The following is a 19,523-nucleotide window of genomic DNA, read 5'->3' as shown; positions in this document are numbered from 1 at the left end:
TGAATTACTTGGCCGGCCCGATCGGTGGATATAAGCGCGAACTGTGCATCACACACACACACACACACACACAAGTACGTTGCAGACTGCATGATCAAAACTTCCGCGATTGTATTTTTCCTTCAAATATCAAGTCGGAGAGTGAACAACGCACATCAAGAACCACAAATAAAGGATTCTCCAGCCTTTGACCGCGTGCTAAGATATGTTAAGTTAGACACGTACACATAATCAATAGATATCAAACGATCTGTAACAATGCAATACTATCACATATAAAAAACAAGTTCCTCCATGCATTCATAATATTGGAATCCGAATTAAGCTTATGCAGTATGTTTAGATATTCGATGCGGTTTAGCTCCATGTAGGCCTGTGTTTTGTTAGTGGCACGAGTCGGTGGGCGGGGCTACGGAATCAGGCATTGTTCTCATAAAAAGTCAATCTCTTTAATCAATCTCATAAAAAGGGTCAGATTGTCTTAAAATTCAATTTAAACAATTTAATGTTACAGTTCTCAATAAAGATCCACACCAAAACCAATTCTTATACTCATTTAGCGATTTTGAGTGATAATTTTGGCCATGGTTAACAGAAATCACTATTAGAAATCAGAGTCCGTAACATCAAAGACTGCAGGATTCATTTCCAAATAAAATACATTTTGTCGGCAGGTTCAGGTAATGAGCAAGTAGTGCAAGTTCTAATGGAAAAATCAAAAAAGGAATTAGCCTGTTTAACTGCAAGGAACTCCCATTCCTATAACGGTCATATTGAGCATTACGATATACACAAATCTCTAATTTTACAAGTGGTCCATCTCCTCTCGCTCATACCCGGAGTTAGCAGAAAATCGTCTCTATCACAGTTCACTCTTGGGAGAGACAAGCCAGGCTTTATACTACATTTGTTGCCTGTATCACTTCTACAGATAATCCACAATACTAGACAGAACATGACACCTGTTAAACAGTCACGACTATCAGTCGTGCTGAAGGTGCCGTTCTGTCTTTGGCCTGAAATGAGACTGAAAAGAAGGGAACATGAGAGAAATTAGAAAGAGAGGGTGAGAGAAAGAAAGAGAGAAGGAGAGGCTGAGAAACAAAATAAGAGGGCGATAAAATCAGAGAAAAGGGTCAAATAAAGATAAGAGTGAGAGTTTTCGTACAGATGACACTTTATCTGCGAGCGCTTTCTTGCAGAGGAACACAGCTGCTCTCATCATGCTCCGTAGTTCTGCTTTTGGGGTACCAGGTGGAACCTCCATTAGTTTCTTGTAGACTGTCAGCAAAGCATCCTCCCTGTAAGACCACGTCTTTGAATAGGCCCCTGCCACCTTTGAAAGACAGACAACGAATGAGAAAATGAGGATCACATTCCAGAAACAGCTCACAAACGGAACACACCAGCTGACCTTTTGACCTTTGTCATATAGAGTTTGCCCAGTGCTGTGAGACTGTAAACAACAGTTATAGATGGACATCTCAGTGAGATGTTAAATACTTAAAGGAATAATTCACCCTGCCATTTAATTAACCTCATGTTATTTCCAAACCAATTTGACTTGAGGTTGAGAATTAGATCAGTACAATTTGCAAAATGAATCATTTAGTAAATAAACTGATCAAAATCAACCAAATGGAAGCTATATTATTTATTTATTTATTTATTTTTATTATTGTTTTTTTTTTTCTTAAAGGGATACTTCAGCGCTGGAAAGATGCATGTGTATTTAAATTTGGGTCATTTATGTAGAAGAAATGTGAAATAATTTTTTAAGTTGGTGCCTTCTAAATGGATGAAAGACATCAACTCCCAGTTACATCTCTTGCCCACCGGGGCACCACTTTTAGATTTTTATAGTAATAAAATAATTTAGTTCAGTTAGAGAACAGACACTACAATTAAAAACTGAACGTGTCTGCTCGATACAGCACGAGCTGAATGAGTGTCGCCGCACAGACCAGCAGCAGGACAGGAGTCAGATTTCATTCATCAGAGAGTGAGGAGCTGTCAGACCAGATGATCACGGAAGATTTGGTTTCAAAGCGAAATACGCCTATTTAAGTGAGTTTGTCATTGTACCCTTTTGTTGTTGTGTTTTCATGAACCCACAATTCAAGCAGCCCGCCCCGAATTGGCGCTAATTTTAAACCGAAACTAAAATGACCGGCATTCATTCACGGCCGCACAGTCATTCTCGGCGCGTGTCCAGTCTGGTGCGTTTTCAGTTCATGCCTATGGAAGCTTAACTTTCATAGGAATTCATTGAGAACACTCGCTTTGCTCTGCATCGCTCCGTTATGAATGTCCGTGCGGCCGTCTGTCTTACATTCTGTGAGTGAGATCCCACCCCTGTGGGCGGGTTGAAAACATGCCTAACTAACTCCGACTACTGGCTGTAGTCTCGAGGCTCTGGCCAAAAAAGCCTCTGATGATATTTGGGGGGCACGATCATACGAATATACTACCGGGTTTCTACTGATACAAAGCTTAATGCTAAATCGCTGAAGTAACCCTTTAATCTAATTTATTTAAATGTTCTTTCTATCCTATTGTGTTATATATGTATCTATGGATGGATGGATGGATGTACCCAGAGCTCCGGGAAACCAAAACGAAATCCTTGTGTGTTTACGCACACTTGGCGAACAAAGTTCATTCTGATTCTGATTCTTACCAGACAGTCTCCATAGATCTCAATGGGCAGACTGGCCTCTCTCTGAGCTTTCTCTGTGAGCAGTTCTGGTTGTCCTGAGGACCCAGGGCTACGTGGGGTGCTTGTGTCTGTCAGAGGGGGCATATCGTCGAGCTCGCTGACTGGTTGATCACTCAACCTCTTCTTAAGAGCAGGTAAAGGCCTCTCATCATAAGGAAGGGAGCTGATCTATGAAATCACATGAACATATAATAGGAAAAATTATTGGCTCACTGTTAAGAAGAGAATGAAATGGCAAAAACAACAAGTGCAAAAAATATTTTTGTACTTTCTTTCATGATAAGCAGAAACATAATACTTTACTGTGATGTAAAGACCTTGAGGGTTCACTTTACACTTGAAAAACAGATGCACCTGTCATCCCTGTACACCTGTCATGAATGTAAATGTAAACCCCATAATTTCCCATCAGGAAAACAAAAAGCTGAAGTGACTGTCCAGCTTTGAGATTACGCAGTGATAAAGGTTAAAATAACATAACAAAATGCATTTGTTGGACTAATTGCTTCCATTTCAAGTCACTTTGGATAAAAACGTCTGATAAGTGATTAAATGTAAATGAAGAAGCCTTGATACATTTTTTCAGAATTCTTTGATGAATAAGTTCAAAAGAACAGCAAGAAATCTTTTGTAACACTATCAATGTCTTTATTGTCCCTTTTCAATTTAATGGATCCTTGCTAAACAAAAGAACTAATGTCTAACCCCACCCCAATGTAATCAGCCCAAACTTTTGAATGGAAGTGTATACATGTAATAAAGTGCTACTTCAATGTGAATTAAGAGGTCTGCAGCGTGAATTAAAGGCCAACTGAAGTGCCTTGAAACTCGCAGCATTATTCAATGTGTTGACGTAATTTCCCCAGAAACGGCTCCAGCTGTAAGCAGCTCCTCCCCTTTTCTGAAACAGCCAATAGCGTTTCGTTTGACTAGAGCCTTTCTGTTTGGTAAAGCCAGAGTTTCCTCCTAATCTCTAACCGTTCATCGTAATCTCCTCCATGCCGCTTTGAATTACAGCACTCTGTGCAGAATTTAAATGGGTCCGATATGTTTTGTTGTCTGCGCCGACTCGCACATATGATCCACGCTGCGCTCTCGTGTCTCTAGTCTAACTTTAGACCAGAGCCGTTAGTGTGTATATGTGTTTGTGCTGAAACCAGACTTAATTCGCCTCAATTGAAATCATTTCATGTCTGAATCGTTTCCTATCGCATGTATAGTGTGCCATGGCCTTTCACCATGTAGAAATTAGAAAATGTGTGAACAACTGACCGATTTCAGACGCTGCTTCAGCGTCTATTTATAATGTAGGGGGCGGATGCTTCAGATTCTAGAGAGCATTTGACTGGACAGAAGATGTGGTGAGAAGATGCAGTCTAACTTATTCCTAACCTTAAGTTCTATAGTCATACTAAAAGCTAAAAAAAATTGAATTTTGATTTCAGGGGGCCATTAAGAGGTATTTTTTTCCAGTATTGTGCAAACACACCAAGATATTTTTCCATTTCTGGCAGGGTTAGGGACAGTACTATGCTAGGAGCACAGACATTACACACTTCACCTTTAAACCCTTTAATTAAATGTTGAAACATAAAACTCTCTAGCAAACGCAAATCCCAGACAAGCATGTTAAGCCACACACACATGCTCAGATAATACATCTACAATGAGCCTTGTGTCAGTAAAGATGGAGCTGGATTATGGCACTGGTGAAGAGGAGCTATACTGGTGGAAAGAAAGAGAAGCAGCATTTCATTAAGGCAGATAAATCTGACTGAGGATTATAGCAGAAATTCCCCATGAAACTAGTATTTGTGGAAAGATATATTAATGAATGGGGAAAAAACAGGACACATATGTAACACATTAGAGCAAGCAGATCAGACTTTAATGTTCTCTTATGGCTGTTTAATCGGTGTACATCAAGACTTACATCAATCTTGGAAGCGTGAGGAGGAGTGAGGGGTGTTGGGGCAACTGTATGTTTGGGGCTAGCTGGTTTTGAAGTGTCCTGCTTATTTGTCTCCTTCACATGTTGTCCCTGTCTCCTCTTCGTGGGTGAGTCCAGTGGATGAGGCATGTGTTTCTTTGTCCCAGCACGTGGAGAGGGAAATTCAGAGTTAGAAAGCTCAGAAATTATGTGGATCTGAAACAACAACAACAACAACAATCACAGTTTAATAAGAATTCATAAAAGCTACTTATCAAAAGAATTATTTCAGACATTAATAATCATTCATACTGTACAGATAAAGGAATGTCGGAATACAGGCTCGGTTAAAGTCAGCATGAAGCGGAAGTCACAGACACATAAACAGAGTGCTCTATGACTTTCCAAGTCATTCATTGTCTGCTGTATAAGTATGTCTCCTGGCCTCAGACGAGTAAGAAGCAAGCACCTGATATCAGGAGAACCAGCACAATCACCATTCAGCTGGGAAACTGCCATATCAGAGTACTAATCTCACAGGAGCTGGGGGCCCTCACAACACAAGAGTTACATTATTCATGCATTCAATGCAGAAAAAGAAATTAAGAGAGACACACAGGAATATGGAAGGATGGAAGTCATAGTTTTAATTGACTTTTGAGAAGTGTAATGGATGGATGGACAGATGGAAAATAGATTGATTGATATACACTTCCGTTACAAGTTTAGGGTCACAAGTTTGTTTTTGAAAGTAGTCGTCTCGTTTGCTCACCAAGCATGTGTTTTTTTGATCAAATATACAGTCAAACAGTAATATTGGGAAATATTAATACAATTTAAAATAACTGTTTCTATTTTAAAGAGGGGGTAACACACAGATTCAGCCAATCTCATGTTAATCTTGAGTACCAACAGAGTAGCATTGCATTCTTCATATCGCAAAAAAGTCTTTAGTTTTATTAGATTCATAAAAGACAGATAAGCTGTACCGATTCTTTCTGAAAACAGCTGAGCTTGTGGAGGCGTGCAGTGGCTGGAGCTAAAGAGGCACACACACACAAACACACACCTATGACAAATACACACACACCATACATTAGTGGCATTATCCCTCCCTGGATAACTTTCGATTCACTATATGTTTGTGTGGTTTACATTATATGCACTCTTATGCGCCGATTGCCAACAAAACACAGACATTTGATGCAGTTTCGACTCATGACCGGGAACACAGAAATACTGTCATACGTCCAATAATATTTTTTTAATTTTGGCCGTGTTTAGCATGAGCATACAACTCTTTAACAGTATAAATAAGTCTGAATCCATGAAATAGCATCAGACCCCCCCTTTAATGTATTCAATAATGTACAGCTGAATTTTCAGTGTCACATGATTCTTCAGAAATCATTCTAATATGCTGATTTGGTGTTCAAGAAACATTTCTTATTATCAATGTTGAAAACAGTTGTGCTGCTTATTATTTTTGTTGAAACCATGATACATTTTTCAAGGGTTTTTAATGATTATTTGATGAATTGAAAGTTCAAAAGAAAATAATTTATTTGAAATATTTATTTTTTTGTAAGACGGTAAATGTCTTTACTGACACTTTTGATCAAATTAATGCATCCTTGCTGAATTGAAGTATTCATTTTCTTACTGAAAAACTTACTGAACCCAAACTTTTGAACAGTACTGTATATGTGATTGGATGGATGTTTACTTGACTGATGTCCAGCAGGCTGTGGAGCTCCAGCTGCTGGTAGACTGTAAGCCTGTAAGCCTCCATTTGTTCCTTTTTCTGCTTGGCTATATCATAGTCCTCTCGTTCTATGGCACTGTGTTTCTCCACATCATACCGGCCCAAACGTTCGCCCACCTAAACAGAAAAAGAAAGAGAAAATACAAAAGAAAGAAAAGATGGGTTGTCACTAGAACCCATTTAATTTGCCCAGTTACTACTGTCAGGCTATAATTAACATGTGGCTAAATGAGTGCAATACCCTGCTTTCCTGAAATACACCCGGATGCATTTCAACCCTCTCAACTCCAGGTTCACATCTCCAGTGTGTAACATATTATTAAACTACACATGCAAGACATGTCAGACAAAGAAGGCAATTCTAATAACCTTTTGCAGGTCTGCAATAGCTTGTTTAAGTTTTTTGGCCACATCAAATCTTTCCTCCCGAACCAGGTCCTGTTTTTTCTGGTCCAGCATCCGAATGATTTGTGCCACCTCAGGGTCCTGATACATGTCAAACGCCAAGTCATCGAGGGGCGAGATAGATTCACATTTATAACTCGAGAGCCTGCAAGATAACAAGAGTAAACCTATGAGAAAGAGAGGACTGCATGCACAAATTTCATGTAATGCAATATAACTTCAGGCTTTACCCGGTATATGTGCCATCCAAGGCTGAGCTGTTTTGACTGTTGTTTAGATATTGATCAATCAGCTGATCTCTGCTTAGCTGGGACAAAATAAGAAACAGAAAAAATGATTTATTAAAAAAACAATACACTATAGATCAAAAGTCTTTTTTAAAAGAAATTACTACTTTTATTCAGCAAGGATGCATTAGATTCATCAAAAGTGCAACAGACTTTTTCCATTGTTACAAACAATTTCTATTTCAAATAAAGGCTGTTCATTTGGACTTTCGTTTCATTAAAAAAATCCTGAAAAAAATGTAGAATGGTAACCACAAAAATATTAAGCAGCATAAGAATATAATCATAAGAAATGGTTCTTGAGTACCAAATCAGCATATTAGAATGATTTCTGAAGGATCATGTGACATTGAAAACTAAAGTAATAGCTGCTCAGTTTTGTCATCACATTATAAAATATATATATATATAAAACTTTATAATATATTAAACTAGAAAAAAAATTTTTATTTCACAATAGTACTGTTATTGATCAAATAAATGCAGCCTTTGTGAGCAAATTAGACTTCTTAAAAAAATATATAATAATTGAACAGACCCCAAAACATTTACCAATAGTGTGTCAATGTACATTTCACTTATAAAAGTACATTCTGAATGTAATACCCTAAAAATAGCACATCACATCCTGATATACATGCAATGTCTTTGGACTATTATTATCTTTCCAACAAACAAAGGTTAAAAATCTTGATTTCTGCCTGTGAACCAAAACATATTATCACCAGAGTCCTGGATAACACAATAAGACTCCAGCCTGGACAGAGAGAGAGAGGGATTAAAGATTAACAATGCAGAGATTGTTAGAAAGGTGGGAGAGGACGAGAGAGAGAGAGAGGAAGTCATAGAGGAAAGGGGGGGAGACAAGGTGAGAGAAAGAGGAGAAAGAGAGCATGAGAAAGAAGGAGGGGGGGGGGGGCAGGAGTGAGTGAATAGGAGATGGGGGAAGGCTGAGAGAGATATATTGATGAGTGATCTGATTTGAAGCGCTGCTTATGGAGCTCAGACTCATGTTACAGATTCACATTCCAACACTGAGCACAACCCATTAGACCTGCTCAAGAACCAAAACACACCTATACACAGGCATCAGGTGCAATTTAAATGTGAAAGGAATATTTAAACCTCAAGGTCACAGAAAAAACCTGATGTGTACAAGTATTAAGATTAATGCAGCTCCAATTAGTCGTTGGTATGTTGTAATGAAGCATCCAAATTAGGGTTAGGCAAAACCTGTATCTAAAAATTGTCTCTCTTTTAATTCACAGGTTAGAATTTAAATTTAATTAGCCACATCATGTTGAATTGGAATTGGAAAAGGAATGACAGCAAATGGTTTGTAATTGCAAACCGAGGAATTTCCAATTAGTCCAAAACACAAATCATTACTTAGTTCCATTTACTCACCCTCAAGTTGTTCTAAACATGTATGAATTTCTTTATGGGTAATATGGATAACTAAATAATTGATGGGCCCCATTGACTTCCAAAGTATGGGGGAAAAAATACTATGGATGTCAATAGGGACAATCATCTGTTTGGTTCCTGACATTCTTCAAAATATATGTTTTGTGTGTTCAGCAGAAGACAAGAAATTCATACAGGTTTTGAACATCTTTTTTCAATTAATTTATACTGTCAAAGTAATTAATACCAAGAAACAAAACATTATATTTTGCTACACATCAGCAAACAAAGTACACCACATTGTTTTCTGTAATTTGTCATTATCTTTTCAGAAAATTAATACTACTTAAAACATCAAGGGGCACTTTAAGTAAACTATTTAGGTCAAGCAAACTCATTTACAATTAAAATATATAAATAAATAAAAAATATACAAATTTAATACACATTTACTATACAGATGAAATTTAACATTGATGATTTGATATTATGAATGTTTCTGGAAATAGCCCCTATTGTGAGTAAATTAACATTTGTACCATGTCATTCACAACATATGTCTCCGTGTGAATGCAACAATTGAACAAGCCAATTAAGAAAATAGAAAAAAAACAAGCATTTGTTGAATTTGTTTGGTTGTGCAGCTTTATTAGGAAAAGTCAAATCATTGTAAATGAAACAGAACATTCCCAGCTTAAACGATTGGTCCAAGCTAAATCAGAGAGATAAACATACTTAACAGTAATCCATCGCCACCTGGGGGATGTGAAGAGAACAAACAAAGAGTTACTTACTGATGTCCCAATGTCATTTCCATCCACAGGGTCACCCAAAATATTTAGAGCCACCAATGCGACCTAGAATTTAGGGAACAAATGTGACTGATATAATATAATTACAATAAACAAATCCACCCTAATTCCCCACATGAATCTGTTTGTACCTGATTGTAGTTGTTGTATTGATTAACATGGTTTCTGTGAAAGGTGAGCTTCAGGTAAGACCCAACAGCATCAACATGAACTGACTTCAGCTCTCTGGCTCTGAAACCAGTCTTCTCGTTGTCAGACAGAGACACATACCTGAACAACACACAGCACATTCAACACAGTCTTATTGGCCACATTATACTTTGATAGTGACCAGAACAGAGAACCACTACATGTTTAAATCATTTCTCACCCCAATCTATGGAGAATATGAGCCTGCTGATTCGAGCTGGACTCTGGCAGTTTATCTCCAATGTGGAACTCGATCTTGGACGGGATCAGGTACTGATGGGCCAGTAGCTGGAATTTCCTTATGCGACATCTTTCAACCAACTGCAGAATGATTTCCTGAGGGAATGGGCAGAACCTACACACAATAATTACAACTTAAAATAAAATATTCTTTGAAAAGCATTTCAGAACTGTAATATTTTGTCATCTTTGATAACAGCTAATAAAGCGATTTTTATCAGCTATGAAATAGCCTTGATAGTTCTAATGAATCAAAATAATTTATCCGACTTTAATAGTTTGTCTTTTAAGATGCAAATATAAAATATATCCATACATAATTAATATAAAATTCATTAACCTGGTGGATCTCCAGCCAGTGACGGTGGGCGCATGGACCATCAGCTTTTTGGCACTGTAGTTTCCTTCATGACCAGACCAGCTGATCACAGTGAAGCCTATCTTATGAGGCATCCTGTTCCTGAGCTCTAATGGGGATATGAACAAAACATGATGTTTAATATCACAAAGCACTCCTGATACATTGAAATAACACCCAGCACTCTAACAAAATATATATAATATTTAAAAAAAAAATGCAGTGTGGACTGTGGTAAAATTCCTTTACATTGGAGGAATGTGTCGTTTAGATGTATTCCCTGCTGAAAAATCCAGCATTGCTGGATGCTGGTCTCCAGCATGGGAAGCAGGAGAACTGGTGGACCAGCTAAACCAATACTAACTTACACCAGCATAATCCAGCATGGAATTCATGCTGGTTTATGCTGGATTTTTCAGCAGGGATCTTAGAGTAAATAATTAGCTCTAGAATCTTTGGGCTGAGAGAAAAAAAATTACATAACGTTTATAAAATGAACTATTAATTAGACAACATTAATGAAATAATATATAGTATAGCTATTTTTAACGCATTTGTAGCTGAAAATACCTGTTGTTGTAACACTGTAATATTAGTAGTCTACACTTAAATATTGCATTTATTTTCAGAGGTTTGCTGGATATTATGAAGGATATTAATCATAACAATGATTGTTATTTAAAGTATTTAGCGTTAGCGTGCAATCTAGCTAATCAAACAGTAACATTACGGTTGCAACTCTTCCAAAACAGCAATAAGGATCTGTATCACAAACCACACGTTAAACAGATACAGCTCAGAATAATCAATTGTTAGGGCGCTCTTAATGTTTACTATTTGAGAGAAGAAATTTCAAAGACGTTTACCCAAATATAGCAGTTGCCTTCGTTCATCTCCATAACCACCGTTTGACAACTGAGACCTGTGCGCATGCGCGAGTTTTTTTCGTTCTTGAATGGATTCAGTGATTCTGAATGAATCTTTTAGGTGAACGATTCGGTCTCGTTTATATACTGGCCTGATACTGGCCCTACTGACGCGTGTTCACTTCAATGTACAGTACTTTTGTTAACTTAGGTCTATCCTGTTTGAAGTACGTATCTCTCGTGGCGTATTTATTGCATTAACACAAAAGCCAAGCCGAGCCCAACCCAACACGCACACACAAGACGAAACAATCCACTTCGCCACCTACTGGCGGATGTATGACGTAACCTAGAAGATCAGTGAACAAATCTTTTATATGAACGGATTCAAAAGATTCGAATCACTTGGGTCAAAACTCCAGGCTGTGGGATGCTGTTACTTGTAGTTCTTTTATAATGAGTCTTGTTAGAGAAGGAGGTGTATTACTTTATGACTGCGTTTAAAATGTAACTATAAAAATATGCAATACGATTTTTTCCCTCAAAAAATCCAATGCTTATAAAGCTTATAACATTTAAAAGAAAATTGATGAAAACCGGGATCTAATTACATCTAAGCGCTTCCGGGTTGTATCCACGTTCCGGGTTACGCTGGACAGCATGGCTGAAGAAAACAGCTCATTGAACATTTGGCCAGAAATAGAAAAAGCAGAAAAGGATAACAGACGTGAGCTGGTTCTTCAAGGGTCAGCGGTTGACAAAAAGATCCAGGACAGCGGTGGACTTCATGCGCGACTTTATTCCCTCTCGCTCCTGAACTACCTGGAGATCAGTCAATGTCCCAGTTTACATGAGATCCACGAGAACATCAGACATCTGTCTCATCTACAGAGTCTGATCCTCTGCAGGAACAAGCTCACTTCAGTCCCAAAAAGCATTGGTGATCTGAAGGCGATCAAAGTTCTGGATTTGTCTGTCAACCAGCTGCAGGTTTTGCCCGAGGAGATCTGTGCATTGAGCGAGCTCAACACTTTAAATGTCAGCTGCAATAGCATCACTGCTCTGCCGGATGGTCTGAGCAAGTGTGTGAAGCTCGCCAGCATCAATGTGTCCAAAAATGCGCTCTCACGGCTCCCGGACGACTTGTGGTGCCCCAAACTGGAGGTCCTCAGCAGCATTATTGCATCAGAAAACGCCATAGAGGAGCTGAGCAGTGAAGTTCATAACCTGCATGCACTGAAGGTGCGTTTCATTCATTAGTGAAATCCACTTGAAATGGTACTGTCTTTGAATTGAATATGTAATTGGTTAAATTAATACAAGTTTTAATAGGTCGTGTTTTTGTAAACAATTCTAAAGAGTCAAGGTGGTGTATTATGTACTGAAGTAAAGCACAATTTCCTTTTATTAAAAATATTAATATTATGTTTTTTATGGAAACATTTTAAAATATTTTAGCCATTTTTATGCTGATAGTAGCCCTATAATTTGTAGTGATTTTTTTTTAGTTATTAAATTAGAAAAAAAATGTTAAATCTGTATTTAGTGAACCATTTAGTGTTTAATAAATATCAATCAAGATTTTTTAAGTAATTCTAAAGATTCTATGTTGTGTATAATGCACCCAAAATATTATATATAGAATGTATAGATGTGTGTGTGTGTATATCTTTTCAATTTAATAAGTAATCGGTTGAAAAAAATCTAACAAAATGTATTAATATATATATATATATATATATATATATATATATATATATATATTTTTTAAGCTAATTTAAAATATCTCAATTATTAAATAAAAAAAGTAATGGAAAATTCAAGCATTTCATTACTGGTCTCAGAATTTTTGCATTAAAAGGATAGTTTACCCAAAAATGAATATAGACCCTTTTCACATTTCCGGGTTTCTCAGAGCGGAAGTCGTCATAGTTGGGTTAAATATTATAGCTGTGAATGAGAGAATACATTAAATATTTTTTTTTGTGTGCCCATTTGCTCACATAGCAAAAGAAAAACACCACAGTAGTGATTTCACAACTTTCAAAAAGATGGAAAAAATAGAGTGAGATTGATAACGGCAGTGAAAAGAGAGAATTATGTAAATGTTTACCATCACTCCCATAGACGCTATTACTAAACACCCTTACAGCAGCGGTAACTTTTTTTATTGTAATTTGATGCAAAGGTAATAAAATACAAAGTATTAGTGTTATAAATGTACATATATTTAAAAAAAAATTTAAAATACACTAAACGTTGCAGGATTACGTAGCAGTTAAAACGCGTCATCACAGTCTGTGAAAAGGATCTATTGTCATCATTTACTCACCCTCATGTTGTTCCAAACTGTATGAGTTTCTTTCTTCTGATGAACACAAAAGAAGATATTTTAAAGAATGTTGGTAACCAGACAGTTGACAGCACCCATCGACTTCCATAGTAGGAAATGTAATACTATGGAAGTCAATGGCTAATGTTAACTGTCTGGTTACCACCAGGGTTGATTGTCTCCAGCATCTTCTTATGCATCCCACTTTCTGCTATCTCAGGTTTTGGATCTCTCCTGCAACAAGCTCCAGGAGCTTCCGTTCGAGTTGGCCGACTGCTCCAAACTGAAAGAGACCAATTTTAAAGGAAATAAGCTGAAGGACAAGAGGCTTGAGAAGATGGTAAACGGTTGCCAGACCAAATCAGTCCTAGACTACCTGAGGGCCGGAGGGAGGGGAAAAGGCAAAGGAAAGCAGCAGGATGGAGAGGTGGGCGAGAAGGCTGACGGTGGCCGTAACGCCTCCAAGAAGAAAAGCGCTGCAAAGCAGAAAGCCAAAAAAGAGGCAGAGGAAGTGGATGAGCTTAATCAGATGGTTGTGAGAGTTCTGCATGTGTCCGAAGCACCCACAGCTGTTACGGTGAAAGTTTCTGCAGCCATCAAGGATGTCCGGCCGTACATAGTGTGCTGTATCGTCAAAGGCATGAACCTCAGACAAGGAAATGCACTCAAGCGATTTCTAGTTGCTCAGGTGACACAAGTTTCAACAAATATCTCAAACATATTGTGTTCTCTCTTGTCTGTTTCTGATTCATTTTATATAAGCTTCTATAAATATTAGTGTATTACCATTCTGTCCTCAGACCAAACTTCATGATGAGATTTGTGCCAGAAGGACAACGGCAACCATCGCAACTCATGACCTGGGCTTACTAAAGGCTCCTCTCATGTATGACGCCAGATCACCAGATACACTGAAGGTATTTTATCACTCTTTATATCTTTTGCTTGACATGTTATGGTTTATACCTCATATTCTTATTTACATTTAGAATAAATCCTTAAAGGGATAGTTCAACCAAAAAAATGGAAATTCTGTGATTAATTACTCCCCCTCATGTCGTTCCAAACCTGTAAGACTTAGGAATAAATGAACATAAATGAAGATCTTTTTGATGAAATCTGGGACCTTTGTGTCCCTCCTTTGACAGCTACACAACTGACACTGATACTTCAAAAAGTTCATAAAGAGATTGTAAACTAATCCATATGAATTGGACAGTTTAGTCCAAATTTTCTGAAGAGACACGATCGCTTTATATGACAAACAGACTGAATTTAGGCTTTTATTTACATAAATAAACATTTATCACCTCGCACATCAGTTGTGGTAAACGGAAGCTCAAGCATGTTTGCTTGATGTGCAAGAAACAAGGTTCAATCTCGTGTTACACAGCACGCGTGAACTTCCACAAGAACCAATGAGGTTAATTCTCGTGTTACACGGCACACATTAACTTCCACAAGAACCAATGAGGTTCATTCTCGTGTTACACAGCACACATTAACTTCCACAAGAACCAATGAGGTTCATTCTCATGTGTTACACAGCGCGCATGAACTTCCGCAAGAACCAGTGATGTTTGGTTTTGCGCGTCAAGCAAGTTCGGTTGAGCTTCTGTTTATGTTTAAATGTGAATAAAAGCCTAAATTAAATCTGTTCATCATATAAAGTCTCTTCAGAAAATGTAGACTAAACCACTCAATTCATATGGATAAGTTTTACGATCACTTTATGTACTTTTTGAAGCGTCAAAGTGTCAGTTGCGTAGTCAATGAAGGGACAGAAAGCTCTCAGATCTCATTAAAAAGATCTTAATTTGTGTTCGGAAGATGAACTAAAGTCTTGCGTGTTTGGAACGACATGAGGGTGGGTAATTAATGACAGAATTTTTTTTTTTTTTTTGTGTGAACTATCCCTTTAATTCAACACAATTAAACTTGATCTTCCACAATCATACATGTCTCCTAGTTTGTTGCGTAACTCCTCAATCAGAGCATCTCCACTAGTTACATAACAGTCAAACAATGAAGGAACAATGAATATTTGATAACCGTTGTCGATACAGTTTTTATGAATGGCAGGAATCTGGTTTCAAAGCCACCAGCTGACTAATGACACAGAGAAGTCCCATAATCCTCAGATTTTAATAATAAATGAACAGTCCTTTTTCTCGCTGTTGTTTCTTTTGTGTTGACAGTGAATTCGGCACCTCTCTAAGAGGCCACAGGCAGTAGGACAATAGGATGTGTTACGTTGCTTCATTCTCATAATTGATGGTTTCATTTATACACTAGAGAACAGGCTTAAGTGATAAGCTAAGGAATATAAATATAGTGACAGAAACCCCTTCAGCGGACTATATTTATAATACAGCACATACTTGAATGCCTTATTTTGTTTATAAAATGTTTACTTGCTACGTAATTATTAATGATCCATTTTTATTGAACATTACCACCATATGTAAACACACCTACAGCACAGTACTTTGATAATAGTCATATTTGAATTGTTTTATTTTGGAAATATGTGTAGATAGTTCCTCTGGGTCGTAAGGAGATAAAGGCAGCTGAACTGCTGAAGCTACTTCAGCAGGAAGCAGATGAACAGAGAAAACAGAGAAAACGACAAAATGTTTCAGGACTCCACAAGTAAGATGACATGCATTACATGCCTTATTATTGATTTATTTAATATTATAATGACTTGTATGCAGTACAGATTGAAACCGTAGAGGATGCAGAAGGTTTTGTGCAAAACGTATGAATTTAGGGACCATGTTATGTTCCCTAACTGCATTATTTGCCATCCAAGGCCTTTCTAAGTGATCCGAAAAATATCCCTCGTTTGTCAGACAGCTATTAGGTTGTTGTGGGTAATTGGTGTAATTTCATCCATGTAATTGCATTGGCTGCACAGAACATTAAGTGCAAATACTGAGCTCATTATTCAGCGTTATTTATTATTTAGCATTTCATGGACGTATTCCCGACTTTTAATTTTTCACCCCAGGTATCTTCAACTCCTTGATGGGAAAGATCTCTACCCGTGCTTGGTTGACGCAGATGATCATGTGGTCTCATTTCCACCAATCACAAACAGTGATAGGACAAAGGTAATTTATGCAAGTTAAGTGAAATATGCAGAGGTAATTTCAGGTGGACGGCCTTATCAGACTTGACTGATTTTATGGCTTTATGCGCTTTTTGACATTTATTATTTATCTTCAAGATGCATTTTAATAGTATGTCGTGCAATGATATCATAATTCATACATTCTTGTCAATGCAAATGTATATAAAAGAGAAGAGTAACTAGGGCTGGGCGATATGACCAAAATCTTATATCACGATATAAGTAATCTCATATCCCGATAACAATATATATCACGATATAGTACCTTTTCGGTAAATTCAATCAATTAATAGTTTATATATATATATATACACATTGACCACATGGAAAGCACTATTTCTGTTTTTAAATTTTTGTATATAGGCCTACTCAAAATGTACTTTTTTCTCCCTTTATATGTAATTTTCCCATGCCGATTGTTTTAGCTTTTAATCCTGTTAATACTTTCCCTTAAAAAACATACTACAGCGCGTGTAGTCACGGGACTCCGCCCCGTCCAGTCAGCGGCATGGAGGCAACTGGCGAACTCAAACACCAAGTCAACACATACAGACAGCGTCCTCACGAAAGTGTGTAAATTGTATGTGTATGCTTGCCAGTTCGAACACACGCACCTTGTCTGTAACACGCGCACCCTGAAGTCACTTTCACTTGCGTCTTCACTAAACGTTGTCAATTGTATGCGTTTTAAGGCTTGCCAGTTTGGACATTCAAGCGATTTTATATACCATTGGATGTGTATCATTATATTGAGCTACTGCGCTGATACATTGTGACACGAACCCGGTTCTCCCCTTCAGTCGCCATGCTGTTATCATTTATTTTATTCACATTTCTGCCTGCATCCTCGTGGTGGCCTGTAAGATTGCAGTCATCCAAATGATAAAAAAAGTATTGCTGTAAACCATGTATTTTGCGACACCACGAAATAAACAATAGAGCATAATATGAAATGATAGACTTTTTATTTCCTCCTTCCGATTTGTATCGGCACAGCCCTAAGAGTAATGTCTGTTTAACTATTATTGTACTGTTTTATTTAATTATTATTTATTTCTAGCATTTTTAGTAAACTTCTGTCTCTGCAGATAAAGAAAACCACACAAGAGCTGTTTCTAGAAGTGACGAGCTCCACCAGTCTGCAGATCTGTAAAGATGTCATGGACGCACTGATAATAGTAAGATACAACGAGTGTTTTATTTGGATTATTTTTAAACATTTAAATTATCATTCTGTGTTTATATGAACATAATATAAACTGTATCACAAATAAGTACAACTAAATCAATCCTTTATCGATATCAATATCAGTCCAGCAGCAGTAATAGAGATGAGTAGGATTGTTTTGTTCTTTTGTCTGATTTTCATTTTTATACTAGTATTGCAATGCTGCAAATAATATATAATATTTTATATGAGCTATTTGACTCAACAGTGAGTCAAATGACTTCCTCTACAGTAAGGGCACTGATTTGAGTCTGCCCTGTAAGAGTGCAGCGCTGTTATGCTATTTGACTGCACAGCTTTTGAATGCTGATACCCTTGTGGAAGAAATGAGCTCATCTTTCTGCAAAGACACGCACACACAAACAGTTGGTGTATAGTGTCTCGGAGGCATTGCACCATCACAAATACAAGTGCAATTCCAGACCCACCGACTGCCGGTGATTTTATTATTCAAATTGTCCTTTTAGTTTAATTAATGTTCTTCAATTATAGCCCCCCCCCCCCATTTTTACAATTTAAAGAATGTACCTGACTTAATGGAAATCTGTGAAACATGACATGGAAGGTAAAACCAAGGATTTGGTTTAGATTGCAGCTGTAAGATTTCCTCCATGATACAAATGACCTGTCCCACATTCGCACACTTTTTTTTACGACAGCTCAAATAACTACTGAATATTTTACAATAGGATAACATAAAACTCTCTGAATTAACACTTTCAGTGACATTAAATCAGTTATCAAGCCGGGTCATTGATTTCAATTGACTTTCATCAGCAATTATGCAAGATTCTCTTGGTACACAGTACTCTGCTGTTTAAATGCATCTGTTTTCACATAGTTTAGGGCACTTAAACACTAAAAAAAGCATGCTATGGAAAATGAATTTTCTCTGACTAATCTGGTTTCTTTTTCAGAAAATGGCAGAGCTTAATAAATTAACCTTTGACCTAAAGGACGATGTGGGCTCGGATGATGAGACCGACGTGATTTCAGATCGTCCCGCGGAGAAACCGGCCTCCTCTGAGCTGACCGTTTTACAAGTGAAGGTCTTTGACGAAGAGGGAAACCTTAAAGTGGTCTACCCATCTAAAACTGATCTGATGTCCGACGTCAGCAATCTATCAGTTATCCGATAACAAAATTCAGCTGTTGATGTTTTTTCTTTGCCATTTTGTAATGCAATGAACCAACTAAAATGCCATAGTTATCTCTAATTAAATTAAAACATTAATTTAAGCATTGTATGTAGTGGTTTTCATTTACATTCCCTATAGTGTTTTCTGACTTCATAACACACAATGTGATTTAATTTCCTATTTTACTCTTTATCCTCCTTTTATGTTTTTTAATATGAGGTGGAGACAGGCTTCCATATTTTTGAGTTTCACTGCATTTTATGCAATTAAAATATATTATACCCATATCAAAAAATATAGAATGAATATTTATACTTCTTATTTGATTTAAAATTAATTTGTTACTTTGCTCTTTTCAATAAAATACACGTCACATTTTTTGCAAACTTCCCTTGTTCTGCTGAATTTCTCCATTGGGTGAGCTATAATGAAATAAATCTTCATATCATGTTTATGCACTTGAGGTTTCGACTGTCCGTAAAAAATTGTAGTCCTTCTGAATGGAAAACATCTGCATCAATATCAAAACTAGTAGTTTAAACTAATTATTCAGTAAATAAGGTTAGCATTAACCATTTAAAAATGCACATATTCAAACATTGTTAGCGAACACTTAACATTGTTTGCATCTTGTGTTTGTTTGTGCCTGTGGAGCACATGAATGCTCCGGGTTTGGTTACAGATCAGATGACTGGCAGACTCTGGAAATG

General features: G+C 37.2%; 2 protein-coding genes across 2 annotated transcripts in view; one reads left to right on the top strand and one right to left on the bottom strand.

Moving 5' to 3' along the window:
- The window catches only part of cep104 (centrosomal protein 104), a 38,789-nt gene extending 27,755 nt beyond the window's left edge, over positions 1-11,034 (bottom strand). Inside the window, exons 1-11 of the mRNA XM_079826406.1 lie at positions 10,979-11,034; positions 10,095-10,221; positions 9,696-9,869; positions 9,457-9,595; positions 9,308-9,370; positions 7,050-7,126; positions 6,784-6,964; positions 6,376-6,531; positions 4,653-4,865; positions 2,681-2,887; positions 1,169-1,336 (exon numbers count right to left, since the gene is read on the bottom strand). Coding sequence (XP_079682532.1) covers positions 1,169-1,336; positions 2,681-2,887; positions 4,653-4,865; positions 6,376-6,531; positions 6,784-6,964; positions 7,050-7,126; positions 9,308-9,370; positions 9,457-9,595; positions 9,696-9,869; positions 10,095-10,207 — 1,491 coding nt within the window. The 5' untranslated portion in view covers positions 10,208-10,221; positions 10,979-11,034. The remainder of the gene's footprint in view (positions 1-1,168; positions 1,337-2,680; positions 2,888-4,652; positions 4,866-6,375; positions 6,532-6,783; positions 6,965-7,049; positions 7,127-9,307; positions 9,371-9,456; positions 9,596-9,695; positions 9,870-10,094; positions 10,222-10,978) is intronic.
- A 548-nt stretch (positions 11,035-11,582) lies between these two features.
- Positions 11,583-19,270, top strand: lrrc47 (leucine rich repeat containing 47). The gene is made up of 7 exons (XM_079826405.1): positions 11,583-12,220; positions 13,531-13,998; positions 14,111-14,227; positions 15,847-15,962; positions 16,324-16,426; positions 17,535-17,624; positions 18,592-19,270. Exons 1-7 carry the CDS (start codon positions 11,639-11,641, stop codon positions 18,811-18,813), a joined length of 1,698 nt encoding a protein of 565 aa, XP_079682531.1. The 5' UTR covers positions 11,583-11,638; the 3' UTR covers positions 18,814-19,270.
- Positions 19,271-19,523: the final 253 nt, after the last annotated feature.

The sequence above is a fragment of the Gobio gobio genome (assembly GCF_949357685.1).
Source record: "Gobio gobio genome assembly, chromosome: 10".
Lineage (NCBI taxonomy): Eukaryota > Metazoa > Chordata > Actinopteri > Cypriniformes > Gobionidae > Gobio > Gobio gobio.
Note: the sequence above shows the minus strand (reverse complement) of the source record. Positions and strands in the feature narration are given on the sequence as shown.

Bases quoted from the DNA above. Each gene is read 5' to 3' on its own strand.
- lrrc47 (XM_079826405.1), top strand. From the start codon at position 11,639: ATGGCTGAAGAAAACAGCTCATTGAACATTTGGCCAGAAATAGAAAAA. The intron at 13,999-14,110 runs GTGACACAAGTT...TTCTGTCCTCAG, and splicing joins AGCGATTTCTAGTTGCTCAG to ACCAAACTTCATGATGAGAT. The intron at 14,228-15,846 runs GTATTTTATCAC...AAATATGTGTAG, and splicing joins GATCACCAGATACACTGAAG to ATAGTTCCTCTGGGTCGTAA.